The 27,710-nt window shown below is 36.1% G+C and overlaps 3 protein-coding genes across 6 annotated transcripts; 1 reads left to right on the forward strand and 2 right to left on the reverse strand.

The window, feature by feature from the left end:
- Positions 1–133: 133 nt before the first annotated feature.
- On the reverse strand, positions 134–4,576 carry LOC103969852 (uncharacterized). Of its 2 annotated transcripts, none has more exons than XM_009383502.3 (6): positions 3,991–4,576; positions 3,671–3,891; positions 1,583–1,793; positions 1,418–1,503; positions 1,177–1,265; positions 134–599 (listed from the first exon to the last, which is right to left on the reverse strand). In XM_009383502.3, the coding sequence occupies exons 1-6, from the start codon at positions 4,357–4,359 to the stop codon at positions 343–345; spliced, it is 1,233 nt and encodes a 410-aa protein (XP_009381777.2). In that variant the 5' UTR covers positions 4,360–4,576; the 3' UTR covers positions 134–342. The 2 variants fall into 2 exon arrangements, with proteins under 2 accessions (XP_009381777.2, XP_009381771.2); XM_009383496.3 differs by having other exon boundaries at positions 1,583–1,799.
- Positions 4,577–5,259: 683 nt separating this feature from the next.
- LOC135596945 (protein DEHYDRATION-INDUCED 19 homolog 2-like) lies at positions 5,260–9,625 on the reverse strand. The gene is made up of 5 exons (XM_065089251.1): positions 9,369–9,625; positions 9,125–9,276; positions 7,429–7,508; positions 6,983–7,249; positions 5,260–5,665 (listed from the first exon to the last, which is right to left on the reverse strand). Exons 1-5 carry the CDS (start codon positions 9,439–9,441, stop codon positions 5,566–5,568), a joined length of 672 nt encoding a protein of 223 aa, XP_064945323.1. The 5' UTR covers positions 9,442–9,625; the 3' UTR covers positions 5,260–5,565.
- A 5,760-nt stretch (positions 9,626–15,385) lies between these two features.
- On the forward strand, positions 15,386–22,145 carry LOC135596950 (uncharacterized). 3 transcript variants are annotated; one of them, XM_065089268.1, is made up of 8 exons: positions 15,386–15,837; positions 16,776–16,973; positions 17,068–17,340; positions 18,637–18,739; positions 19,240–19,358; positions 20,081–20,248; positions 21,356–21,388; positions 21,466–22,145. In XM_065089268.1, exons 1-8 carry the CDS (start codon positions 15,430–15,432, stop codon positions 21,904–21,906), a joined length of 1,743 nt encoding a protein of 580 aa, XP_064945340.1. In that variant the 5' UTR covers positions 15,386–15,429; the 3' UTR covers positions 21,907–22,145. The 3 variants fall into 3 exon arrangements, with proteins under 3 accessions (XP_064945340.1, XP_064945343.1, XP_064945335.1); XM_065089271.1 differs by having other exon boundaries at positions 21,244–21,388; positions 21,466–21,603; XM_065089263.1 differs by having other exon boundaries at positions 15,387–15,837; positions 21,244–22,145.
- The last annotated feature ends 5,565 nt before the right edge of the window (positions 22,146–27,710 follow it).

The raw sequence follows: 27,710 nt of genomic DNA on the forward strand, positions 1-27,710 counted from the left end.
CAGGATGTCAAGAAAGAGACCAAATTAAGCTGTGGAAAACAAGGTAATGGCAGTTGCCTCAGCCCCACAGACGTGCAAGACAACGTAAACAAGACGTACTCACAGAAACATTTAACCACATTGTTTCTCTCACTGGCTCTTAATGTAGAATTTTATTCTAAGAGCTTTGTAAAAATATAAAGTTCTCGCTTATCTGTGTATCTCCTCTCTCAAAAACATAAGATCGCGGAACGAGACATGCCAATAAAAACAGACGATGACAAACTGTCCCACGGGCACCCAGATAAAGTTCTGATTGATACACCAAAAAATTAAAATGGGCAGTTTCACTTGAATCAAAGATCATCTCCTAAATGCGCTATAATGAGACACGAAAAAACTATAGTCTGGATGATCTACACGAAGAAGGCGAAGCCAATTATCTGCAGCTTGAAGCAGAGAGCTTGAGATCTGTCGTTCGTGCAGTCCATTAGATGTCCAACTAGAACCTCTGAACTTGTATGAAGCAAGCCCAAAGACAGGCAACGTTAACTTCACAGATCTCTTGACATCTCTGACAGAGTGAGTTCCATGAACCTCAGACTGTGGACCAGCTCCATCTGTCAACAGAAACCAAAAAGGGCACATTAAGAAACCCAGAGCAGTAGCACTTTCCAAAATATCCCTCTTTATTTGCACTGCCATCACACGGTAAAATCCCTCTTTGATCGGTGTTGGAGCCAATAGAGGAATCTCATCTTCTTATCCTGTATAGTGCTGACCCTCTCAACACCATCTATTATCAGGAGCATAATACTCTCTTGAGAAACCGATGCTTTAGAAGTTGTTTAAGAACCTATATGTCAACACCTGCATGTTGACTTTTAAAAGTGCAGAACTTAACAAATTTGAGGTCCCTCGACATGGTTGTCACTCCAAATGGCCCTGTCCCTTAGGCAGTGGAACCATGAACCATTGACTACTATCCTATGCAATAAAATTTTTCATCTGAGCAGAAGTACAAGCAAAGAACTAATACAATTTGGATGAATATTGAATAGTTATTTGTATGTCTCCAAACTCTAAAATCAATTTTATTATCGATAATTTGCATATGGCACATATAGAGATCACTAAAACAATGATAACAAATTGGATATAAACCTGGTTCTAAATTTGTGAATAACCGATGCTTACTTTTAGGAGATGACAGAAAGTGAAATGTCAAAAAGCAAGCATCCAAGTCCCTTAATGTTGGTCCCATTGGTATCCTGTATATTGGGTACCTGCAGCATAAACATCAAAAATATTTTACATGATTAGCATGAATACATCTAATAGATCATGAAAATAAATATCCAGGGCATATAACTTCAAATTTTTCCTTTATGAAGAAAGATGATGAGACTGGTCTGTTGAAGAATCTATGATTGCATACCATGCAACAGACATCCAACTCAATGACAATAGATCACAGCTTCTATATGTCTTCAGATCTGGAAATTTACTTGCAAGAACTGATATCTGCGACACATCTCAGTAGGTGTAAGAACAAAAAAATTCAGAAATCTCCATTTGCTTAAATATTCAAGGCTAAACTTGCCTTGTCAGCGAGAGGTTCCCTTCCATATGGTGGATCCCGCTCTAGGTACTCAAATACAGGACGAGTGGCTGGGGTGCAAGCATCACCATTGTCACCTACAAAGTCTCCTTGCACATTGTGGTTGATAGTTCCCAAGGATGTAATTCTTTCCTGTACTTGGTCCACTTCACTCCCACAACTGCTATCGCTGCTAGTATCTGGGAATCGATCCCTGTCACTTGCCACACCAAGTTGCTTTAAAATGAGGAACAGAGTTTAACTCAAAATTGTTTGTTTATGGTTTCACACAAAGGGAAAAGATGAAAAGACTGTTCCACATTGTGAAAAGGAAAAAGAGACCAGTTAGTCTTATGATGCTACTCTAGAAACAAAGCAAATGCCGATAGAAGTTCATGACATAGACATGCTTTCAGACTATGTCTCCCAACATTCAGATAAGTACTGAATCAACTGCCAAACTGGTGTACTAGGAATTCTGTCATTATCCTTTATCTAGTGCTAATATCTTTTTTACCAACAATCTCCTCTTACCTAGTTGAGAACATATCTGGAAGTTACTATGACCGGCCCTTCACGGGTGATCTAAGAATCCTCTTTCATTACTCCACAAATACCCTTCAATTGTCTCAAACTCGAAATCACATCATCTAGCTACTCTTTTTACCAAATCATTATAATGTGTAATTATTCTTAAATTATCGTAAAAATCAATCCTCAAGCTAGATATTCTTAATAAGTACTATTCTTAACATTTTACCATCATCACACCACTTCCAAAACCTTATAGCCTGGAAACACTCAACAAAGATAGTTGACATTCAAAATCCTTATGCGCCAAAGTAATCACAACATACACGTCTTTGTGCCCTTACTGTACACAGATATGTACAGTAACTTACTTCATTAACAGATATGTAAAGTTGACAACCAAAAGATGATAGATATGAGCTTAGACATAGCATGCAAGCCAACAACTTCATTCATTATACATGCCCCAAGGTCGAAGGCTTTGAAATAATAATAATCATGCAAAATCAATAATTACAGTTCATAAAACAAGACGAGAGGATCAAATAATAGAAGTACATGTTTGAAATTTTGTTGCTTTTGCAGTTCTTTATAAATTTTCTGCAGTTATTGATGCTTCAAAACTTAAGAGAAATTATCATTTTATCTTTGTATGTCATATTATCTTCTAGTCCAATATTTAGTCATAAAACCAAGTTAAGCAAAACTCTGCAACCCCAACACCTTACATCCAGACACATATGGAGATGAACTCGTTTGAATATTAGTGTCATTTTGCTCTTTATTCCAGCTGAGCAAAGATAGCACAGGTTACTATTCGAAAGTTTTCCTCATAATAAGCTCACTATTTGCTCATCAAACAAAAATGTTAATTTAATGAATGCTTTCACATGATGCACTTTCCTATAATACAAATGAGTTTCTTCTTAGTACACATCAAGTGCATAATATGGAGACATTGTTCAAACAATCAACAAGAAAGAAGAATGAATTTGCACTGATCCTATTCTATTTAAGGTGGCTTCTCCCTATATTTCAGCAGCAAAATACAAGGAAACCATTGCGGCTATGTGCAAAGGACAAACCACAAGCAATCACCAAAACAAGAGCAAAAATGATTAATATCCGACAGGAACCATCAATCATGCTCAAAACTCTTGAGGTCCCTAAAGGCCAAAATAATCCAGTTCCCTACTAGCCATATCTCACGCAATAAGAGCAGAAATGTCTAACATCAGTTCATCTCAAATGATCAGAATGATTGTCACAAACAAAAAGCAAGAACTAAAACATCATTGAGCACTTTGAAACCTTAGGTTAGATTTCGCACAACTGAAGAGGTCCCTGGACCAATAAACTGCATTTACTAACATTTCACCAAGATATAAAGAATAGGAAACAAAAGATTCAGAAATTTCACATCCTTTGGTCTAAAAATTATGCTTCAATACTGAAGATAAATGATGTGAGATGCAACCGAGGCGTACCATATTCTGTAAGGTTAGAAGGGGCTACAAGATAAACAGCATTGAACAGAGAAAGTAGCGAACTCATGCTTACCTTAATCTCAAGGTGGCACTCGAAGTGTCCACATATAGTTGGATTGCAGAAAGATACGGCACATAGTACTGAACAACGGAGTCGCTCCCGTTCAGCACCAGAGGCACCCCAGCGCCATAAGCGCTCCACTCCTTAAAAGATTCCCAAAGATCTCCAAGGCAAAAGTAGGGCTGCGATTGCACCGTCGCGGGGTCGCAGTTCCTCCACCCCCTCACGCTCGTCTGTCGCAACCCAAAAGGTTAGACCTCCACAACGACTGACATAACAATCGCCTAAGACAAGAAAGCGAACTCCTTTCTAGCGTCAATCTATTGCCAAACCTTGGGCAGATAACGAGCGGGGACGACCGGGGTGGTGAACTCGAGAAACCGGTCGAGGTTCCCGGCAGGCGGCGGCGGCACGGGCGAGGGAGACGAGGGTGAGGACGAGACCGATTGTTTGGAAGATGAATCATCTGATTCGGCCCGATTATCCGCGGCATCACGCGACTCGACCAGCGGCTGCGCTGCAGGCTGGGCGGGCCGGGGCTTAGGCCGCGCCGGCCTGTGCGTCGGTGATTGCTGCTGCTGCTGCTGCTGTTGGAGCTTCTGCTTCTGCTGCTGTTCGATCTGCCTTCTGACCGCGGGCGGGCTGTAGAAGCGATCAACGCCGTGGAAGCGGGCCGACGACGAGCCACCGGAAGCGCCCATTATCGGCTGAGGAAGACGAGAGCGCGAATTCGACGGTTGGGGAAACCGTACAATCCCTCGAGAGGGATCTCGATTCAGATGTCGCGAGGCCGTCAATGGTAATCGATCGAAGCTTCTGCTTCTTCTTCTTCTTAGGGTTTTTGTGGGGAGATGACGGGCGATAGACGGTGGGCTGGGGATCTGCGAGGCGATATGGTTGGGGGAAGGCGAGTGCGGTCCTCCGCCTCCCGTCTTGCTTAGCCAAACTTGGGGATCCCGTCACCGCAAACGGTGACAGTCACCCCACGGCAAAGCAACTCTCCCATACGCTTTCCGCTTGTGCCGATTCGTGCGGGAACAGATCCTCCGTCCGTTCCCTTGCGAAATAGATCTGACCCGCATGTTTATTTGAACACTTAATCTTACTCGTTTATATGACTACCCGTTAATGTGCCTTAGCGGCTCCAGGTGGGGCCAGCTGGACCAACCCTAGGATTAGCGTGTGGACCCCGCTGTCGATACATATATGGATGCCTATATATAAAAAACAAGTGAAAATTGTGTATTTTTCTTCTCTTTCTTTTGGGTTAGAAAACAAAAACTGTGTGTGATAGACTTAATAGGAGACTAATTTTATAGTGGTTTTACTAGACTTTTGTGTTGAATAGAGTTAATTAATAAAACTGTGTAAATAATTAACAATATAAGTTCAAGAAAAATCATAATTCAGAAAAATTGAGGGAACAAAAAGATCAAATGTCAAGATTATTATTCAAGGAGGTCAAAGTGTCTTTCATTTGGTAGACAATGATGCCTCTATTTGCTTTTATGAAACATGAGACCACAAACTGCACATCACCATATACTTGTTCACCAAAGAGCACACATATCACGAGACAATAATATATAAAACCTAAGAAATGGAACAGCAAGCCACTATTTTATTTCAAGAGCAGAAGATGCTTGAATAAGCCTCAACAATCTCCTCTCCCAAGTATGATGATGTAGAGGACCTAATCAAGATAGTACATACAGCATGATTCTATGTTACAAATAATGATGCTTCTCAATGAGCCAACAGTGGTACGGTGCACAACCCTCACAATACATGACTTCTCATAGCAAGAGAGACTAGGATCTGACGTCGACGCTGCAGCAACTGGCCAAAGATGTCCAGGGTTTTCTATCAGCGGCTGCTGATGCCACCATGAATGATGGAAACTTCCCTCATGAGGAGCCCTCAAATATTGTAGACAGCACAAGCTCTCGCACAAACTCGCTGCTCCAAGCTCTCCCCTGATCTTTGTGTGATAGAGATGGCTCAATGCTGGCAGAGAAAGGCTTGAAATTGTTAAGGATGTAGGATGAGAGACTAAAAGCCAAGTAAAAAAAGTCAGCATGTTAGACTTTGAAAACTTTGCAAATGCATGACAGGCACTGTTGAAACTAGAAAGATTGCATATTTCCTTTACAACTAATTGCACATTGGGTTGCAGTCAGAAGTATGTAAATTCAAAATACTCATTACCAAGTAGTCTAACTAATGAAATCAGACTAATCTACCAATGGTTAAGTGACATCAGTGTCCACGGCTTTTCTTCTTTTTCAGAAAATGTATCAGACACGACAAACAGCTGATTCAATTACTTATCTGCACATCATGCGGGGTTGAAGTGAACACACCATTTAGAAAATGAAGGTTTCAAGCATAGCTTCATGTGATACTACAGAAAGTATGACTGAGTACCAAAACAGACTAAGTCAAATACGGAAGCCTGGAAGGGATTTCCTGTTCAGTTACAACAGGAAATGCAGCAAATTAGATTTTGGATCACTGTGAAGCAAAAGGGAAAGGACAGGAACATGCTCAGGAATCCACTGAAAAAAAAATTTTGCTATCCAATTTCCACTTAGAAAGGGGTTATCTAATTTCCACTAAAACAAAAATATTCGTGCTTACAAACCCAATTTTCTTTAATGAAAATGATGCATCTAATACCCTCATTTTCATATGGAAGAAACATAAAGAATATCCATCCTTATGAGTTTTTCCACTTCAGATTAGCTCAGATTAGCAGCCAACCTTCTCATAAGCTGACCTCAAACAATATGCAAAATGAAACCTGAAGAGCAGTCTGCAATTTCTAGTCAGCTTGACTTGATTGCACCACTCTGACACTTTTGAAATTAGGCATTCAACATTTAGTTCTGGCCAGTGCTCTGTTCTATATTTTGCCTACTTCACTGCATAATTGTGAACAATTCCCTGATCAATCTTCAGTAACAGTTCTTGGCTTCTAGCAAAGTTCCCATTTAGTAAGTCATCTTTGACAATTAAAAGATTGAAGGTAACACAAAACAATGCTTTAATTTAATAAATAAAAAGCCAAGACAATTGAGGATACTAAAGCTGTCCATTCCTAATAAATTAATTCATGATGACAACTATTTACAAACAAATGATTTTTCAGCACAAATTAAAAGTAAATGTAAGCAGCTTTTAAGATAACACTTCCATTGTTCACTTGAAATTTACAACTTACATCTGAACTATTTTCAATATCAGATCACGCTACTAGAATAATCAAACAAACTACACGGAAAAATATATAATTTATAGAAAGAAAAAGAAGATGTCTTGTACCTTTCAACCACCTTCTCAACTGATATCTTGTCAACCATACTTGTTTTCTCCACCGGTTCCAGCCTTACATCTTCCAATGGGTCAGCCATGGGATAATTAACAATGAACGATAACAGCAATGGATCAGGTGCAGAATCGGAAGGAGAATCTGTGTACGTAGAACCCCCCAGAAAAGCAAGCAGATTGCTATCACAAAGATCCTTTCTCAGCAATGAAGATATTGACTGAAAATCTGAGGAATCTTTGTGGAATCTACTCCTCCATGGCATGTAAGGACACATTAAGGAATCCAACCAAGTCACTCAACATAAAACATAATATTTAATGCAAAGGGAGCTGAGTATCATCTTCTAAAGTAAGCCTTTAAATATAACGAACTTGTACATCAAGAAGAAGCATCCATGTTTAAAGTTCTCGATATAACTTATGCAAATAAGATAAAGGATATCTTAAAGAAACTTCCATGTTGCATCGCTATGTGGTCGACCATGTCCATCTCAACCCTTGCTGCACAGACAGGACATACCTGCCAAAAGAAACAAAACCGAATTTAGCAACAGTCAGCATTATTTATAATGTACATAGCCAAATACACAGAAGTACATGTGATTTTATAGTTTTGCCCCCAACAGGATAACCGATAGAGAGGGGAGATCAACATACAATAACACAAATACAGATTCAGAAACTTCAAAGAAAAAGTTAGATTATCCTTAAATGATGAAAACCAATACATTATATGGTAGCTAAAGCTATTTACATGAAAAAGAACTCGTGCAGCACTTACATTTGTAACTAGTGAAGTAACTAATGTTGGTGTCAAATCTCATCCTAAACATTGAATGCAACCATTTTCATAATCATGGAGCAAATATGGCCCTTACAAAAACATATGGTGCAAGCTAACAGAAAGAGTCCATATGGTAATTTCTCAACCTTTTCAGAATTCTTCATGCAAAAAAGAGAAACTTAAACTTAGAAAGAACTCCTTTTTTCTAACAGAAAAAAAATAGCAAAGGTCACCCAATTTGCACATGACCATATTATTTCAATGGCCCAAATTGAAATGAAAGGAATGACTAAAAATTAATTGGCTCACAAGGATGGGCACCTTGGGTTACAGCATCAATATGAAATTTTATTTTCAATGATCTTCATGAAGTAGTGAGGTAATTCAGATCAAGCACATAAATGTCAACCTATCAAAAGACCGAATTTCCAAATAGACTGCAAAGAATTTCAGTGAGGTTTAAAGAAGAAGATATTTTTGTCTACATCAAGTTCCAACATAGACAGGGAATACATAAAATAGAGATGCAAACGAAACAAATTATCAAGACCCGTGCGCATAGGAAGGCTATATAATTATTTCACTTTTCTGAGCTAAAGTCAATAGTCTCTAGGTGGACCCAAAACTTCAAAATACAACTACATGCCTAGGAGGAACCAAAGAAAACTGGTATTCCAGTCAGAACTTGGAATAGAGTCAAAGATTTTTCATTAGTTTGAGTCGAAAGCCCTTTCTATGGGTTTAGAGTTAATTATCTCATTGGCGAAAGTTTACCCTACAGGTTATTTTTAGATTTCGAAATTGTTTTGACCGCTTTACATGTAGGTGAAACCAGAGACTCCAAATATAGTAATGAATTGCCCATAGTTTACAAATTTTGGTTTTTCCCATTTACAGGCTACAAACACAACAAAAAGCTAAAAGGTTTCCCTTAGCAGCCTTTCACTTTTCAACTGTTTCTGTGACAGAAGGTAAACGCTGCAACACCGTTGGAGGTAGATTAGAGTAAAACATATATGGCTGAGCTGTTCCTTCATACGAAAATAGGAGCCACATATATACCAACATCAGAAGAGAAGAGACCACTTAAGACGAGGAATATCTTCTAATTACCACCAACATCATATAATCCACTAAGACTATATTAGACCAGTATCATCAGAGACCAAAGGCCTTCGAAACCTAATTTTGGACTGCTAAATACTAATTTAACCAAAGAAAGCGATTTTCCAGAAGTGAAAAACCTAAATAATTTGGCATGGATAATTGCAAAAGGTGCTATCAAACAATCCAATAAACTAAGTTCTACCAATAAAACCACATAAAGATCCAATTTTGACCAGAAGCAATACCCCGTCCTTAGAATCGTCAGGATGCTCGTCGTCAATGTGGCAGCACAACCCGATGATGTCGAACTCCTCGGAACAGAACGGGCAAGCGAACTCCGCCCGGGAATCGTCGTCTTCCGACGCTCCATCGAACTCGTCGAATCCAAGACACTCATCTACCAGATCCAAGAAAAAGCCAATCAAGATCCAAGAAGGGCCAAAGAAATCCCTACCGGAACACGAGAAGCCGACGTCGGCAGGTCCTCACCGACGAGAGACTGAAAGGTGTGTTGGCGGCGGTTCGAATCGGAGGTCAACCGGCTCCAGGAATCGGCCTCCATGGTGTCGACGACAAGCGCGGGAGTCTCCGCAGCGGCGACCTTGTCGGATGAAGGGAGAGAATGGGGACACAAATGAAACCAGCCGAAGTAGAAGGAGAAGGGGAAAGATAGAGAGCGAGTGCGAAAGTGCTCCGAAATCGCGATTGCTTAGTTGGGAAGGAGGTTAGGCAAAGAGAAAAAGTGGAGCGAGAAGCCGACGAAGACGACAAGTACACGTTAAAGAACAAGGAGAGAAGGGTATAGTTTTGGGTCGTTATTCCAGGTGTTCTTATTGTGGTGGCCGAACTACACCAAGTTATTTTTTTTATTTTAATAATACTATTTATAAATTATTATAAATACTTATTTGAATCCTAATATGTCAAATGATATCTAGTATATTTTATTTTATTTAACTTATTTCTAGTATTTTTAAATAAATTGTATAAATATTTTTATTATGATAGCCAAAATACTATAATAAGTTAAAATATTTTAACGAGCAGAAATATTTTAGAAGGATAGTTTGGATATTTTTAAATTAAGAATATTGATTGGGAAAAGGTAAAATAGGAGGTACCAATTGAAAATTACCTATGAGTATTTTTATAAGAAAACAGTCTGTTATAAAAAAATATATATATTCTGTTAAAATCTATAAATAGCATACTTATCACTAGAAGTTTTACCATAACTTAAATACATCTATATGTTAAGATCAATTTCTCCTTATATTAACATCATTTGTTAATGTCATGGTATGTTTGAAACAATATGATATGAAATTATAAAACATTTAATTTACTCTAATATTATAGCATCATAGTTCATTTGTAAGCTTTTAATAAATATTAATGTAAACTAAATAATCAACCAATAGTTCATTTATAGTAGCTAATAAAAATTAATCATAGTACATGTATTTTGTAGGTATATATGTATATACTAAAATTAAACTTAGAGGAATAACAATTGTTAAAAATAAAATGACATAGATGATATATTGATGTTAAGTGACCAACACCTAGATGTTATATAAATACATATTAATTTTCATCTATTTCTAAAATTTTCATATTTTTATTATTTATTTAAATATATTTAGAGAGCATTTACTTTTCTTGAAATTTATAAAGGCAATTATATGTTCCTTCAAATACGATAACTTTGGTACTTGTTAAGTGACATTTGTTAAAAATAAATTTGTATCTAGGTGTGACATTGTTAAAAATAATTTTTTTGCATATAATTCTCTAAAGATTAAGATCGTTCACATTAGATTGAGTATAAAAAAAAACACAAAATGTAAACTATTTGATATGATTCTACTATTTTTACATCATATTTAGTTTTAAAGCATACTAATGTTAAGGTAACTTGTAGCAACTAATGAAGATTATTGAGAATTATGTATATGGTAGCTTTTAGTTTTTTTTGGATAAATAATATATATCTATATGCTAACCTAAACTTAGATTTTGAGCCACAAATGCTAAAAAATCCGACGATATATATTCGTATATATATGCCATTCATAGAGGATTGGGTGTTTGATTGGAATAGGCTGTTTGCTGTTGGACATGCACGTGCGCAGGGCGGTGGTTGCCGCTTATGCCGCGAGCAATTAGTGGTACGCCGTAGCACGTGGTGGGCAAGACGAATACGCTGGGCCGGTTCCATTTTGCGGGACCCACAAGGCCGCGACCCCCCTGCTCCTACTGGCCTCCGACTTGGCCCCCACTCAACGCGTAGCAGGTGAGAACACTGCAAGATTCCCCCGGCAGTCGTCCTTGTAGCAACGCAAAAAAGAAAAAAGACAAAAGAAGCAACTTACCTAAAGAGAACCCAAACGAAAGTGAGAGAGTAAAAGTCCATTTTGGCAGTGGGGTCCAGAGTGGAAGCGGCATCAAGCGGTGGTGGTGTCGTGGGTGTGAACAAAAGGGGTGGATGGAGATGTCGGGGACCGCTTTACATTTGTCGAAACAATGGTGTTGGTGGACCGCCCGCGCAAATCTCCCAGACGTCGGCTGACAGTGTACTACTTATATCATACTTCACCCAATTGGGTCGGGTTGCGAATCAAGTCTGATCCGAATGTCGAATTTTAGCTGAATCCAAGAATCTCCGTGTCCGATCGAGCCACTCCGATCATACAGCTATTGACGGCTGTGATCCTTCCTCGGGTTTTACCCCTCTACTCATCGCCGCAATGCCCATCTTCCTCGGGAAGAAACGCAGAGGAATGGGAAGAGGGAAAACGGGCTCTTGTATCGCTCGTGGCGCAAGACGAGGAAGACGGGCATTGCGGCGATGAGTAGAGGGGTAAAACTCCGAAGCGACAGGTACGAGAAGCCTTGCAAAGCTACCCAATCGGAAGCCGATTGAGCCTGCAATACCCGATGGTTCCGGTCCTCTTCTGCCCAGTAAGGAACCACTAAGGAACGCCGCTTCACTGCCAAGGTTCGGTCTCTCTACCTTGGCTGGAGATTGAATTTTAAGGAACCTTTGGGAAGTACCAACGTCACCTAAAAGATTTGATTTTTATTTTGAGGTCGATTTCCATTTGGATGCGAAGGAGCAAAACCTCTATGATTGTTCCGTGTCCCGTAGGCTGTAGGAGATGGTGGCATCACATAAGAAGAGGGAACTCGCTCACATTGTAGAGAGAGTCACTTTTATATTTCTTATTCCTTGTCCAAAAATTCAGTCTCTACCCACTGATAGTCCTTGCTCTATTTATTGAAATCTTCCATTTGTTCTTGTCGTTTCAGAACACAATGCTTGATTTTTTCTTAGTTTCTTTGTACAAAATCGGCTTTTTCCTTCCTTACATCGAAATTTACTGTGATTTTCTGATGTTTCAAGGCAGTACCAACTGTTTAATTTGTTAAAGTTGAACTCATCCTAGTTTCAGTCTGTACTTGCATTGGAAGCTAGACATTTCAGACATGAGGCAAATGGACTTTTCATTCTGTGGTGGGTGGAATCTGCAGGAGAGCTTTTTCACACAGTCTAATATTTCAGATCGATGCTGATTCATTGAGGTAAGAAGAGTACAATGTGGCGGGCAGCTGAGATCATGGTCGATGGTAATGATGGTAAGAGCTACTCCTCAGTGCAGAAACTATACAATGCACTAATACATGCCTTCTCTCTCACAATTCGGGTGTAGGAATTTTTAGACATGGTAAGTTCCATCACTCTTGCATAAGTTTTGTTTGATGGAAATCCTTAGTTCTGTAACTCAATTCTTAGTTTGCATGAAAGTCCTTTTTGTGATGGCCATTTTTCTCCTCTTCTTTGACATTCATTTAGATTTGCATGGATGCACCAAGTTTTCACAAGGCCCCAGAGTACTTTAGTAGTGTGATCCATGATTTCTTTTGATGGATTCCCCACAATAACTGATGCAATTTCTTTTTTTTCCAAAATGATGTGGCATTCATGATCTACAGGACACTCTAGTTCAGCTAGTAACTAGTGATGTTCTATATGTTTTGCAATGCATGCATCAAAGAGGCATATGCATGGGTCTGCATCTGTTTATCCTTCTTTTTTAGCAGTTGATGGTCAAAAGATACCTGTTGCTCTAACATTATTTTTCAGATGTTAATGATGTTGCTCACATTTTTTTAAGTGTGGTGTGGCATTAATGATTATTGAAGACATGGGTATAGCATTGGAGATATTGAACAGTTATGCAAGGAGAATATATTTGTCATCACATGACAAAACAACTAAAAATCAAATTCTCTTGTGAAAGTGATGTTCTATAAGTTTTGCAATGCATGCATCAAAGAGGCATATGCATGAGTCTGCATCTGTTTATCCTTCTTTTTTAGCAGTTGATAGTCAAAAGATACCTGTGGCTCTAATATTATTTTTCAGATGTTAATGATGTTGCTCACATTTTTTAAAGTGTGGTGTGGCATTAATGATTATTGAAGACATGGGTATAGCATTGGAGATATTGAACAGTTATGCAAGGAGAATATATTTGTCATCACATGACAAAACAACTAAAAATCAAATTCTCTTGTGAAAGTGATGTTCTATAAGTTTTGCAATGCATGCATCAAAGAGGCATATGCATGAGTCTGCATCTGTTTATCCTTCTTTTTTAGCAGTTGATGGTCAAAAGATACCTGTGGCTCTAACATTATTTTTCAGATGTTAATGATGTTGCTCACATTTTTTAAAGTGTGGTGTGGCATTAATAATTATTGAAGACATGGGTATAGCAATGGAGATATTGAACAGTTATGTAAGGAGAATATATTTGTCATCACACAACAAAACAACTAAAAATCAAATTCTCTTGTGAAAGTGCTAAACTTCAAGTGATAGCCAACTTTGATTGCATCATCTAAACTAATAACACATACTAAATACTCCTTTATTTCTAGTTGTCAGAAAAATAATTTGGTTTTGGTTGGATTTAGTTCAAGTCCTTTCTCTCTTTTGTTTTTTTGGTAGAAAAAGGTGGAAATTGTGCAACCTATATATCATTTTGATTGCATCATCTTGACTGATAACAACACTACATCATTATTCAACTTGATTGCACCATCTAAACTAATAACACTACATCATTATACCATTAGACCAGTTAGGTTTGCTTAATCTTTTATTTTTAGTTGTTGAATAAATACTATGCTTTTGGTTGGATTTAGTTCAAGTCCTTTCAACGATGTGGATATAACATTCCTGCATTATGGTAGGAATATAATCTCATTTGTCATGCTATATATATATATCGTTTCATAAGGCCCATCGTTATTGATTATGATGCGAGCAATTTGTTTCATTATATTTTTTATCCAGAGGAGGAATGATATTTGATGTGTTTTCAATCTTTTTCTTGTTCATAATCATGCTAAAAAAGAAAAAAAAAAATTGAAAAGCAACCTTAATTTGCAAGGTGTTCAAATGAAATTACAAAAAATTGGTTTTGGCTTACGAACCGTTTTGATTCGGGATATTTTTCTTTTGATTCGATTAATCAGTTCAAATCAAATCAAATCAATTTTAATTTTAATTTAATTTTTTTTATCAAATTAATTAATATAAATTAATTAATTAAATCGATCCAAAAACTTAATTTTACAAATGACATAAGCTCAATTTTATATATCTTATCATGTTAATCTAATTGGATTAAGATTCTGATTTGGTTCAATTGAATCGATTCTTTTAGTATATATATATATATATTATTTAAAATTATAAAGTGATTAATTAAATATGATTAATAGATTTTGAATCGATTTAATGTGATTCAAATCAAATAAAAAAATGATTTAATTTGAATACCCGTATCAATTTTTTCCTTATTCAAATATCTCGTGCGTCCCCTCTCTAACTCTCCATCTGAACCGTTCATTATCACCATTCATCCCACTCGTTCCTCCGCTACCACACCGCGTCTCGACCGTCCATTTCAGATAACCTTTCCATCCCGAGATGACGAATGGAAGAGATGCAAAAATCCTAAGAATTGGAGAGGATCCCATCTACCTGTTAGGATCTCACCTAACGCCACCTGGACTGGACCTCACATCAATCATTTTGCTACCTCAGCGCATCAGAAACCGTCCATTCCCTTTCATCAAGCGTCGAAGTCCCACCCAACACATCAGTAATGGACGGTGAGATGTGAGCGCGGGGGGGATGGACGGTGTATAGAGTTCTCCTACGGATGCGGGTTGTAGAGGATCCGAATCCAACCCCTTGCACGTACCTTGCGCCCGTCACCTGTAGCGCATTCCGTACAGATGCCATCTACATATTCCTCCTTCCGAGAGATGCTTCGGCGCGGCGTCGAGTTAAATGACAGTATTACCTCTGTCTTTTGCACACTGCCCCTCCTAACTGTCTAATTTATTTGTGATTTCTTAAGTGGGAAAGGGCATTTTGGTATAGTTAACTAGCAATTTATAGCCTCGGAACGACGACCTGGCGGAGACGGGAAGAAGAGAGGGAGGAGAGAGAGTGAGAGAGTAAACCCCGATGCCCCAGTCTCTTCATTCTCTCAATCTTCTCGCGATACGGGCCTTAGGTTTTGTCTGCTCCCTTGATCGTCGGAGGCAGTTTTGGACTCCGATGGCTGCTGCGGCGGCGGCGACGGCCGCGGCTTTAACGGTGCTGCTCTGCCTGGTGCTCTGCATGAGGGAAGGGGAGGTGGAGGAGGGGGAGGAGGGCGTGGCGGGCGGCGCAAGCGACGGGATCGTCCTTGAGCGCCACAGGAGTGGGCGGAGGTGGAGAAAGCGGCAGCAGAGTCCGACCGAGCCGCCGGTGACGTGGATGGGAAAGCTGGTCCTGGTAGCGGGTACGATCCGCTTCACCTTCTCGGAGACGTTGGGCAGGTGGCCTCTCGTCGATCTGCTTTTCGGGATCAGGCATCACATGCGGCGGCAGGTCAGTGATGATGTGCTGCTGATGGGAAGGATTTGTTCCCTTTCCATGGCTTATCTTCGCGTTGCATCTCTTCTCTTCGTCAAAGTTGCCCTCTTTTTCTCATTTTTCTTTGTGAAGTGGCTTTCTAGAGCTTCTAATTCTTTACTATTATATGAACTGAAGTAGAATCCTAAAACCTCGCGTTTCCAAACCTTAAAAAAAAGGTATATTTTTGTTTCATTCGGGTAGGCTACATCTGCTTTACAGATTGTCTTTTCCAAGAGATGAAAGCTTTAAAGGGAAATCTTCCAGCGATCATTATAATGTCTCGATCGGATGCGACGTTTTTGTTACATCAGCTGTTCTATCAAAATTGTAAGAATTTTGTTATGAACATGACAGAAAGTCTTGAATCGATATCTTCTGTTCATCCTCGTGTTCTGAAAGCATATTGAGCTGATTCCTGTGTTCTTTCTATAGAGATCACCCAATATCCCCTTATTCATCCTATAACTTCTTTTTCCGATGAAGTGGAGCTTTAGGTTCAAGAATTTTGTCAGTTAATTGTATAGACCTTTATCTTGTGCATAATCTTGCTTCGCATTTATATATCATACTTAAAAGCTTCATTCTATTTCTTACGAGTTCTTCATGATTAGTGGCCAAATTAATAGAGAAAATAAAAATTCTGAGGTCATTTTTAGTAATTGTGCTTAAATGATTACTTTAGAAGAACTGGTATTCAACAATCTTCTGGGATTCATGGATGATTCATATCTAATCTGAGGTTGAGAGCATCAGTTGCTTACTTAACTAGTTCTTTGGTCTTCTTTATTTAGGGAATAAGTAAATGATATTGGCTTAGACCAAGTCTGCATTTGGTTCTGCACGGGGACTGTTTTGTTTCAGAATAAGTATCAGTGCATACGAATGAGTAAGCATGCCATGTGTTATTTCAGGGCAATCGTGAGGTTGCAAGCGTGTATGCTGGCAGCAACTGCATAGAACTGAAGGGCTGTGAAATTATGGTTGATTTGATTCATATGCTAAGGTTGTTGAATCTTTGCTTCTTGTTCTCAAAGAAACCATATGCAGTTCTTTTGGAGTCTACCGGGTACACTGAAGAAGATGTTCTTCTTAAAAAGCCCAAGGCTGGGGTGAGTAAGTATCAAAATACTTTAGATTATTTTATCATAATCAATACGTCCATTTTCGAGACTCATTCCTCAATTGTTTATTGATTCTGTGCAGCTTCTGAAGCCTGCCTTCACAATTTTGCGTGACAGAAATTCCAAGTCATTTCTTATTGTGATCCGTGGGGCTCTAAGTATTAAGGATAAGCTGACAGCTGCAACTGGAGAATTGGTCCCTTTCCACCATCTAGTTTCACATGAAGGCAGCATCAGCAATTTGACCACAGGATATGCACACTGTGGGATGGTTGCTGCAGCTCATTGGATTGCAAACTGTGCAACTCCTTGCCTCCTGAAAGCAGTGACTGAATATCCAGACTACAATATCAAGGTAAATATATCTAGTCCTTCAACCATAATGTTCTGTTCTGTTAGTTTATGTAAACCCAGAAAAACTCTCACAGGTTGAAGAAATTATGCATGTTATATAATTTTCAATGTTTATCATTCTTTATAGATGGATGACAAAGTTCAAATTTTACCTGAATTTAAAAGATTAAGTACCTTTTTGTATTGTGCTTGCCATGGTTTGTAACGATATGATGAATTCTTGTGCAATTTCAGGTATTAGAAGTGACTTTTGAATTTAATAGGGGGTGTGGGGTTATAAAAGTGCTTTGTTTTAGATGCTAAAAAACTTGCATGCAATTATTTGGTGGACTTGCTGCCCTACTATCTTGCATCATCCGTTCCTGATGTACACTTAACATGCATCCATCCCAAGCTGCCGAAACTCATCTTCCTGAGAGTTGAGTTCTGCAGTGATTGAACTTGTCTGCAGTATTGAAATAGTGCTGCATTAACCTTGTCCTGGTGCTCACTGCACCTCAGCAGCTGTTCTGCTCAAGCTCATGATCTAATCCTTGAATCAGGATGGCAGCATATAGATATTCTAGCAGGGCAATCAACAACTAGAGTTATTTTGAGGTGAATATGAATCTACAGAAGGCAAGAAAGTTAAACTGGTTATCATGGAGCTTAAGGGTATGCTTTCATGCATTGGATTCATCTCCAACTGCTGTAAGCCACTGAGGCACAATCCAATCATCCAGTTTGAAGGATATCCATGGAATTTTTTCTCAGCAACTTGACAATCCAGTGAAAATGGTAACCCTGTGCAACAGGTTCTACTGACAAGTTATACAAGTGATAATTAATGAACAGATGCATGATCAAGTATATAGGTCAAAGTGGTTTTTTGAGAATCAAACCCCTTATAACTTGACTTTGTTAGAAACACATTGTCATGGGGCCAAGGAGCACTGGAAAATCTATCTTCACTGCTATGGTTGTTTACCTTAGTGTACCTTATGCTTGCAGCTGTCTGTGCAGGATTAAATTCCAAGATTTGTTTGTTTGTTTTTTTTGTTCAAGGAGACAGCAATGAAATGTCTGGTGATATCTAGATATAGGATGCTCTTTGGTAGTTGAGTATGTTTTTGTTGAGAATTTTTCCGTGTTTTCTTTTTCTAATATGAATTGACAAAATCATTGAACTCTTGGCCTTTTGAATTGAAAGTATTCCATTTATCATTTCCCAATTATTTATCATTTTAGATTGTTTTCTTTACTTAAAGGTATATATCTGGTACAAATACGAATTTAAAAGTTTATTATTTATCCCTAGATCATTGGGCATTCAATGGGTGCTGCAATTGCTGCAATTCTGTCGTATATTCTTCGGGAACATGAAGAATTTTTGTCAAGCACATGCGTTGCATTTGGTCCAGGCATGTATCTTTGTATTAGCTATTGCATATCTTAATTTAGTCATAGTTTATATGTAGATATTTGTATTTAAAAGGTGATCTTAGGAGATGAGATAAGGTTGCTCCTTTGTGACTTGGGTTAGCAAGGTTCGAGTCATTCAAACATCTTGTTATATGGGAAAGATTGTATGCATTGACCCTCCCTAGAAGGAGGCCATTTACCTGGTGCTTCTTTACATGAATATGTCACTGGTGTGATAATTAATGGTTGCTTATACTTTATATGTTTCCTAACTTCTTGTTTTTTTTTTTTTCGATGATTTCCTGAGCTGTTTAAGTTTCATAGAATATATTAGTGTCTTTAAGGTGTTCGGTCTATTATTTCTGCAGGTGATCATGCTTATGTTTCTTTAATAAGAAAATAGGAAAATCTGTACCACAATATATATGTGTATGTGTATACATGAACATATTATGAAAAATGCATTTTCTTGACTTCCAAGAGATTTGGTGTTCCTTAGCTGCTTGCATGACATGGGAGTTGGCGGAGTCGGGCAAACATTTTGTTACTACTATTGTCAATGCAACTGACCTGGTACCAACATTTTCAGCTGTTTCTGTTGACAATCTTCGTTCCGAGGTAACTTCTTGCTTTGCCTATGCTTGTTTCAGGATACTGACTTTAAATTTCTTATACAATGTAGCTTAATCATTTTGTTCATCTCCCTAAAAAAATGCACTGTATGAGATTATTTATTCAGTTATTAAGGAGCATCCATAAACATATAGGTATCTGTTGTTATTTTGTATGTGAGCATGTATCTGCACATACATATCCATATTGTTGAGTTTTGACAATTTTTTTCTATAAAATGCCAGATGTTTCAAACAAGAATTCTGATCAGCCATATGTCAAATCCTAACTCTTATCATGTGCAAATCTGTCCAAAAATGAAAAAACCTGTCGCATTTGATATTTAGTTTTTCTTGTGTTTTTGTGTAATGCCTGGCAGTCTATTTTCTATTTAATCTCTACATAATCAAGCGTAACTAGATCATCTTCACCATGCCTTTCTAATTAGTATCATACTTACCCCTCTTTGTGAAACTTTTGTTTTGTTTTTTCTCCATTCCCTTGCTGGAGGCCTCCTCTAGTGGTAGATATGTCCAAGCTGTGACAAAATATATGAATATTAGTGTCAATTTATATGATCTTTGAGTAATCTATGTTTTCTATAGGTTATATTTCTTTATTATAATTTGGGCATTCTCTCTCCTCACTACTTGCACTATGTTATTCGGTGAAGGTGGATAAACAAATCATTAAAAAGATTGTTAAGGTTCTCTTTCTTCATCATGCAGATCAAGACATCTTCGTGGTTAACAAATCAAATTCAGCACACAAGAATTTTAAAAGGACTATATCACTTTATGACCACTTTAAGATCTTGTGTACCATCGATATCTGCTACAAGAACAAGGGTCACAACTACTGGCAAGTTTCTACGGCCAGCATCAGAAAGCACTGAGGTAGCATCTGAGTTATTGGACTTGCATTGGATTAGTTTGTTTTGTGCTCATAATTATAGTTCTTTGCAAACTTCTAGCTCCTCATTTCTCTTGCATCTCTACAAACAAGATCTATGAACCTATTGGAAATGTAGTGTGTCCTAGGAAGATTCATCTATCTCATCAAACCATTTGTGCCAAATATCTTCTTTACTTTTGTCTCATCTCAATTGTTGTTGGACAATTTTTTGGAGAATTTGCTATTTTTAGGTTTGAAATACACATTCAACTACACTGTCATAATTGTGCTTTAAACGAGCTAACACTGTTTGTCATTGTTATATGCAAACTAAAAAATTTTCTGATGTTAGAAAATAAACACACAGAAAAATTACAAGAACTAGAAAGGTGTTGTTTTTTGGGCAGTTAATAACCCCAAGGTAGTTAAAATTAGCTTCTAATTACTGCCACTCTCAGATTAGAAATGTATGGTGAAGCAAATGGTGCATTTTGCAGCCTAAATGTATGCTTGACTTGCAACTTGGTTTATCTTTAAACTAATTTGACATTTGTAATGCTTTGTTTGATGGTTGTTCCTGTCTATTCCAGATCTAAAAGAATGCATATCTTATCAAGTTAGGAACTTAAAATATCTGTGTTGTTAAAGGAGAATAATTGAACAACTATTTGTGTCAAAAAATGAAGCAATACCCTCACTGTTCATTCATGTGTTGCATAAGAAGCAAATAGAGAATGAAACACATGAAGATTTCTCTTTCTGTTTGTCTTCTTGACTATGATGTTTAGCTTAGTTTTCCAGTTGCCTATTCTTTCTTATATCTTTTACTTAATGATATTGTTCCCCATCTTTGTTGTGATGATATTTAAGTGCTTGCTAATTCTTTCCACTCAATTAGCTTTTCCCATATTTGTTGCAATGATATTTAAGTGGTTGCTGATTCCTTCCGCTCAATTAGTTTGTCCTCAGTTATTGTTTCATTTTCCTGGCACCCCAGGTTGTGATCAGACATGCACAGCATGTTGCACATGCAGTAGTTACATGCCGCTCATCTGTCTCATGCTGGTCTGACATGACCCTAAATCGGCAAGCTTTCGGTACTCGTACAGGCCCTGATGAGGAGGAAGCACCTGGCTCGCTGGGTACACATACAAGACCTGTAAATTTTCTGCAAGCCTCAGGCTGTGAAGAAATACTTGAAGACCAGAAACTTTTGCAGGTTAATCACGTTTGCAAAGCTGCATCAGTAGAAGAAATGACTGATGGTGAATTCTGGCTTGAGATAGAAAAGAAAATTCACCATCATCATGAAGACATGCAGGGCCTAGAAAAAGAGAAAGAAGAGAGTACATTGCTAATAGAAGCAATGGAGAAAGAACTGGCCACAACACCAAATGCACAGAAAGAGTATCAGTTATATCCTCCTGGTAAACTTATGCATATGGTCGCTGTGCCTGCATTGGATCATTCTGATACTGTCAATGATGCTCTGAACAACAGAAGCATTGGCATCTATGAAACCCCAAGGGAGCTGTATGGGAAGATTCGCCTATCGCAGACTATGATCGATGATCATTATATGCCGTGGTATAAAAGGATGATGGAGTTATTAATAGACAAATTAAAAAGGGATAACGATTACTATACAGCTGCAATATAGTGGTTGTTGGTGGGTGCACTGGGGGAGATTTTTTTTTCTTTTTCTCGATTGATTCATGATTGGTGCATACTGGTCCTGTGTGCAACTGTAGATTGCTCAAAAAGAGAAAAAAAAAAAAAAAATCACATTCTGTATTGTATCATATCCTGTATTTTACATTTACAAGCAGTTTCTGCACATATGTTTGATAGTAGTTCCAGTTCAACATTCATCAACCTTGAGAAAAGCTTATTGACTCATTTGAGAGAACTTGGTTTTGGGAAGGTGGTATGCAGCTCACCTCATTGTTTACATTTTCTCTGTATTTGTTCACCTGAAAACAATTATTGAGGTACATCTCAAAGTTCCTGCTTTTGTAGTTGCCATGGAATCAGGAGTGAGGTTCTGCTAAAAAAAAACAATAAAGGAGTTAGAAAATTGTAGACTTTTGAAGTTCATGTTTATAATCTTTTTCCCTAAACATATTTCCATTGCAAAACTCTTAGTTTTGCTAATTGTCAGGATGAGAAAAATGGACAACAATATCAAGAAGATGAACTAATACCCATTGTCATTTCACATAAAAAACTACAATAGGTCATTGGTGCAGACAAACTTTGAATTGGTGGGATCACCTAGTGATTTATATGTTTGCTATGAAATCTAGACTTCTAGTTAACAATTCCAGTTTCAATTTCAGAAACAAAAAATATTGCTATTTACAAAGCTTTATGGGGCGCTAGAAAGGAAAGAGTCAACAATGTTAATTGGCAAGAATATGAAGAGAAACTGTAAAAAAATTCCTATTAATGTTGTTGGATAATAATAATAATAATCATCATCATCATCATAATAATATCAATGCTATTATTGTTTTCTGCTTTTATGACCTTTCTCATTCATCATTATATGTAATATGGGATTTCCTTGAGTTGAATGATGTGTGTGATGGCTCATAAACCTGAGACCAATTTTTTGTTAAGCTGATATATGAAAGCAATTAGCAAGCAAATTTCTAAAATGTCCAACACAAAGAAAATCCAGTAAAATATGGCTGTAATCAGACCAGAGATGCCATTAACCAATATCTGACTTCCAATTCTACTTGGTGTTCGACCTTCAGAGTAGTTTGTCCATCTACATTTTGAGATGCTGATGGATGGAAGAGACTCTATCCTGTTTTGATTACTGTTTTTCTTGGCTGCTGCTCAACCTGCAGAGCAAAGTTTTCTGTACCATTCAATATCATGATATATATCAATCCTACATAAGATCGGTATGGATAGTACATCAATAATTTTCATGTATCATATATCGATACGATATTGATGTAGTTTGTACGATGCTCAAGTCGAACTTTCGAGATAGATTTAAGGGATAAAGAAAGTATCAAATCTCAACATACACATACTATTAGAGAAATATTTACTCTATTAAAGAAATATTTACTATTAGAGAAATATTTAATCAAAACTATTTACTATTAGAGAAATATTTACTATTTACTATTAGAGAAATATTTACTATTAGAGAAAGTATCAAATCTCAACGTACACATACTATTAGAGAAATATTTAATCAAAACTATTTACTATTAGAGAAATATTTCTCATAATAAAAAAATATTTTTTTACTAGACAGTATTGAGACAGAGCCAAATGAAAGAAAGCACTGTAATAGTTGAAAACTAAAAAAATAAATAAAAAGATTTGATAGAAAAACCTTTGAGGGGGTAATGTTAGGTATTTTTAAAATTAGGGGTATTATTTGAGAAAAAAATTAAAAAAAAAGGATATCTATCTTTTCAAAAATATTTAAAATATAAATATTTTCTAGAAAAATTACATGTTTTCCAATATTATGTTCATAAAAAAATAGAGTAATGTTAACTAATACTGAAAGTATACAACTAGTTTTGTTGGAGCACAACAACCTTTTAATTACCTTATTTCCAAATCTATATGACAAAGTTTGTCCAACCCTAAGTTGAAAGCACTTCATATTGAGATTATAATCCAAACGCTATAGTAGTACTCTATATATTTAATATTTTTATCATTATTACCATATTTATTTATTTTTCTTTTAATCTAAAATTTATATTTTTAGAACCTACTAATTTGGTTTTTATCGTACCGGGGGAGGGGGAGGAGGACGAGGAGGAAGAGATGAATTTGGCTCCAATTGATTTATTGGTCTAAATCAATACAATCAAATTTTATGAGAATAAAACTGATATTTATGAAAAAAAAAAGTATATTCTTGGATAAGAACAATTATCCTCTCAAATGATTATGAGATAATTTATTTAGTAAATAATCTATATTTTAATCATTTACTTTTAATTTTACCTCTCAAACTGTGATGATTTTCTAATCCTTTTCCGGTTTTTATAATTGTTTACCACTCACAAAAATATAAGACAATTTACCAAAAAAAACTCATAGCATTGGGCTTTTACTATATGAGGCTTGTATATTTTGTTTTTAATCAAAAGATGTCCTTTTTTAAAAAAAATAATAATGCCGTTGAATCGGGCTATTTCAAGCCATATATCTATGAGCCTGTTTGGTATAGTATGAGTGATTTGGATCAGATCTAGTCGAGTCTAATTATACTGGATCCAGTTGGACTTTGTTGAATTTGTGAGTAAGTATAACCAAAATGTACTTCAAGTGTAATTGAGATATTTTCATCAAACTAAATAAAATTTCTACGTAAATACTAGTATATCATTCTAAAATATTTAGTATTATTTTTATTGTTTAATTATTTTAAGGTGAATAAATTTTCAAAAAGGATATTTTTGGGTTCAATTGGTGATTGAATTAACACATCGAATTTTCATCAAATTATCCAAATTTCTTCAAAACTACTAAGGTGAGATGATAATATATTTAGAATATTTTTAAATAAATTTAGAGTGATTAATTTTTTAAATAGGATATTTATGGGTTAAATATATGATTGAGTGTAACTCTTTAAATTTTCACTAAATATATTCAAACTTCTCTTGAACTACCGAAGCAAGATGCTAATATATTATTATTATTATTATTATTATTATTATATATATATTTATTAAGATTAACTTTTGAAATAAGATATATTTTTGTTTATATATATATATATATACATATATATGTATATATGATTGAGTGTAATACTTTGAATTTTTATCAAACCTATCCGAACTTCTCTTGAACTATGAAGGTGAGATACTAATATGCTTAGTATCATTTTTTTGTATAAATTTATGATGATTATTTTGTGAAATAAAATATTTTTGACTTAAATGTATGATCGAGTGTAACTCTTTGAATTTTCATCTAACCTATCAAAGTTTCTTTTGAACGGCAGTAAGATGTTAATATGTTATTATGTTAATATATTATTATTAATTTTCCTATTTTTGTATGAATTTAAGATGATTATTTTTTAAAATAGAGTATTTTTGTGTTGAATATGATGGACTGAACTAGACCAAATTTATTGAACTAGACAAGTTCAATATAACTCTTAAGTATTAAAATTTTCACCATTAGGGCCTAGATTATCCTTCTATTTTCTTTATATCACACCGTTGCTCCTATTATGCTAGTGCAACAATAACAACAATGAACGTAATTTTTTGTGGTGGCTAGCGACATTGTCATCTCCATCCATCATAAGCCCTAGCCATCGAGTTAGGGTTCCTGCCAATAAAGCATTGGACGTCGATGGTGGCTTGTCCCTGTCATGGTCATCCCTACTAATGGGGTAGGAGGTGGACAAAAGTACATTGACCTTTTTTATTATTCGTCGTCGTCTTAGTCGTCGGTTGAGTATTAAGCTTCGTGCAACCTCGATGATCAGTGATTCATTGCTATATAATCATATAGTTTTTTTGTAGCCTAGTTGAATTATTATATAACTTATCATATTATTCGTAAAACATTTATAGTATTGTTGAAGCCTCAACATCATCCTTCACAGTGTTGTTGAAGCATCATATCTTAATAGTGTCACTAAAGCGTCCATTGCATTGGCCTATCGTTGAGGGCATTATGAATCATTCGTTGCAATAAAAAATATATGTAGTATTAATAAATTACATCTTTGTAGTTTAGTACTATTAATTTTAAATATCATTTAATTATATATAATGTATTACTGGGCTAATCCTCTTTTGAATGAAATATTTAGTTTTCTAGATAAGACGGACAATTTCATGAAACAACACTTTTATCAATACTAGAATTGGAAGTAATTTTGGGAAGTAGCGATTTGATACCAGACCAAGTTGAAGGATTAACTTCAACTTTGTTTTGGCAAGAGTTAAATGAGCAAATTGAAGGATCTTTTGCACAATCTTAAACTTACAACTTTGGTTTGAATGAGGCATTTATAATGGATGACAATAAAAATATTTTTGAGATATTAGAAGAAGAGTGAACTGAGTAAAGAGTAATAGAAGAAATCGAAGAAGTTGTAATTCATAATACATTTGATGTCCAAGATATTATTAGTGAGCTCATCGATTTCAATTTAGATATGTATGAAAATCTCTTTAAGGATAGGGTTATAGAAGAAAATGACTTCAACCTTAGTATTTTAGCTCAGTATCCACATGAAGATGAATTTATCATCAATGACCTATATATTGGATAAGTAACCATTTGCTACTGTTCATATTACATTGTGAAAGATAAAATTTTTATATTATATTTGACACTTGAGTCCTTCATTTTTATAGGTATTTAAAGATATTTCAAATTTTAAAAGAACTTTGCAAGAATTTATCATAAGGAGGAATTTTGAAATAAAAATTCCAGTTTGTAGAAGTTATAAGCTTAGAGCATATGATGTAAGGTTGAGCATTGTGGATGGATGATAGTTGCTCTATATATGTTGAATTACAAGGTTCATCAACAAGCACCAATGCAATATGCTAAGAGGAAATTGAGTTCATCCATCTAGCACTAGCAAATTTATAACTAAAGAAATCAATGAACAAGTTCTTGCAAATAAACATTATACTCTAAAGATGGTCATTACAAATATGAAAAAAAGATTTAGAGTGGTAGTTTTTTGAAGAAAAATATATCTAGCATGTCAAATTGCGTTGAATAAAGTTTGTGGAGACTTTGATAGATCTTATGGTGAGTTAATGCCTTTCTTAAAAGAATTAAAAGCTTATGACTATGAAACAATTATTACTTTAATAAGTATGGAGGAATGATGTTTTTGTCAGGTTTTTTGGACATTCCCATGTTTGCATAGTTTTATTTAATACATTCATCCAGTTATTAGTATAGATGCAGCATATTTATTTAAAAAATATCCTGGTGTATTAATGATGGTGAGTATTGTTGGTAGATCTAATAAGCTATTTCTTATTATATTTAGAGTATTAGAGATTGAGGAGAGAGAATAGTGAGAATGATTTCTATTTAAGTTGGAGTGTACACTATAATTCTTTAAGTATTGTTAGTGATAAAAATCTAGGAATTCTTGTAGCAGCGAAAAAAATATTTCTAAGAATTTAGTAAGTGACATATACAATAGAGAGACATGTGATATGGAAGCAACTAGACTTTTCTAGAATGCCATGAGAGCACCTACTAAGTTCAAGTTCAATAAATGTAGATGAAAACTTATGAAAAAACATATCAAAAGTTATCGTTGATTTTAGAAATAGAAATAGATAAGTAGACCACTGTATTTTTTTTTTAGAACAATGTCCATTCCAATAACATATATGATCAAAATGACATGAAGGAAAGTTGTCTAATGGTTTTATTTGCATTGTCAAATTGTTAATGCTATGGCCAGTACATTGACAC

This window comes from Musa acuminata, chromosome BXJ1-2 (assembly GCF_036884655.1).
Source record: "Musa acuminata AAA Group cultivar baxijiao chromosome BXJ1-2, Cavendish_Baxijiao_AAA, whole genome shotgun sequence".
Classification (NCBI taxonomy): domain Eukaryota; kingdom Viridiplantae; phylum Streptophyta; class Magnoliopsida; order Zingiberales; family Musaceae; genus Musa; species Musa acuminata.

Bases quoted from the DNA above. Each gene is read 5' to 3' on its own strand.
- LOC103969852 (XM_009383496.3), bottom strand. From the start codon at position 4,359: ATGGGCGCTTCCGGTGGCTCGTCGTCGGCCCGCTTCCACGGCGTTGAT. The intron at 1,800-3,670 runs GTAAGCATGAGT...TGGTGTGGCAAG, and splicing joins AGTGCCACCTTGAGATTAAG to TGACAGGGATCGATTCCCAG. The intron at 1,266-1,417 runs GTATGCAATCAT...TTTATGCTGCAG, and splicing joins AGTTGGATGTCTGTTGCATG to GTACCCAATATACAGGATAC.
- LOC135596945 (XM_065089251.1), bottom strand. From the start codon at position 9,441: ATGGAGGCCGATTCCTGGAGCCGGTTGACCTCCGATTCGAACCGCCGC. The intron at 9,277-9,368 runs GTGAGGACCTGC...TGGATCTGGTAG, and splicing joins CACCTTTCAGTCTCTCGTCG to ATGAGTGTCTTGGATTCGAC. The intron at 7,250-7,428 runs ATCCTTTATCTT...GTGTCCTTACAT, and splicing joins CATGGAAGTTTCTTTAAGAT to GCCATGGAGGAGTAGATTCC.
- LOC135596950 (XM_065089263.1), top strand. From the start codon at position 15,430: ATGCCCCAGTCTCTTCATTCTCTCAATCTTCTCGCGATACGGGCCTTA. The intron at 16,974-17,067 runs GTGAGTAAGTAT...GATTCTGTGCAG, and splicing joins TTAAAAAGCCCAAGGCTGGG to CTTCTGAAGCCTGCCTTCAC. The intron at 18,740-19,239 runs GCATGTATCTTT...GGTGTTCCTTAG, and splicing joins ATGCGTTGCATTTGGTCCAG to CTGCTTGCATGACATGGGAG.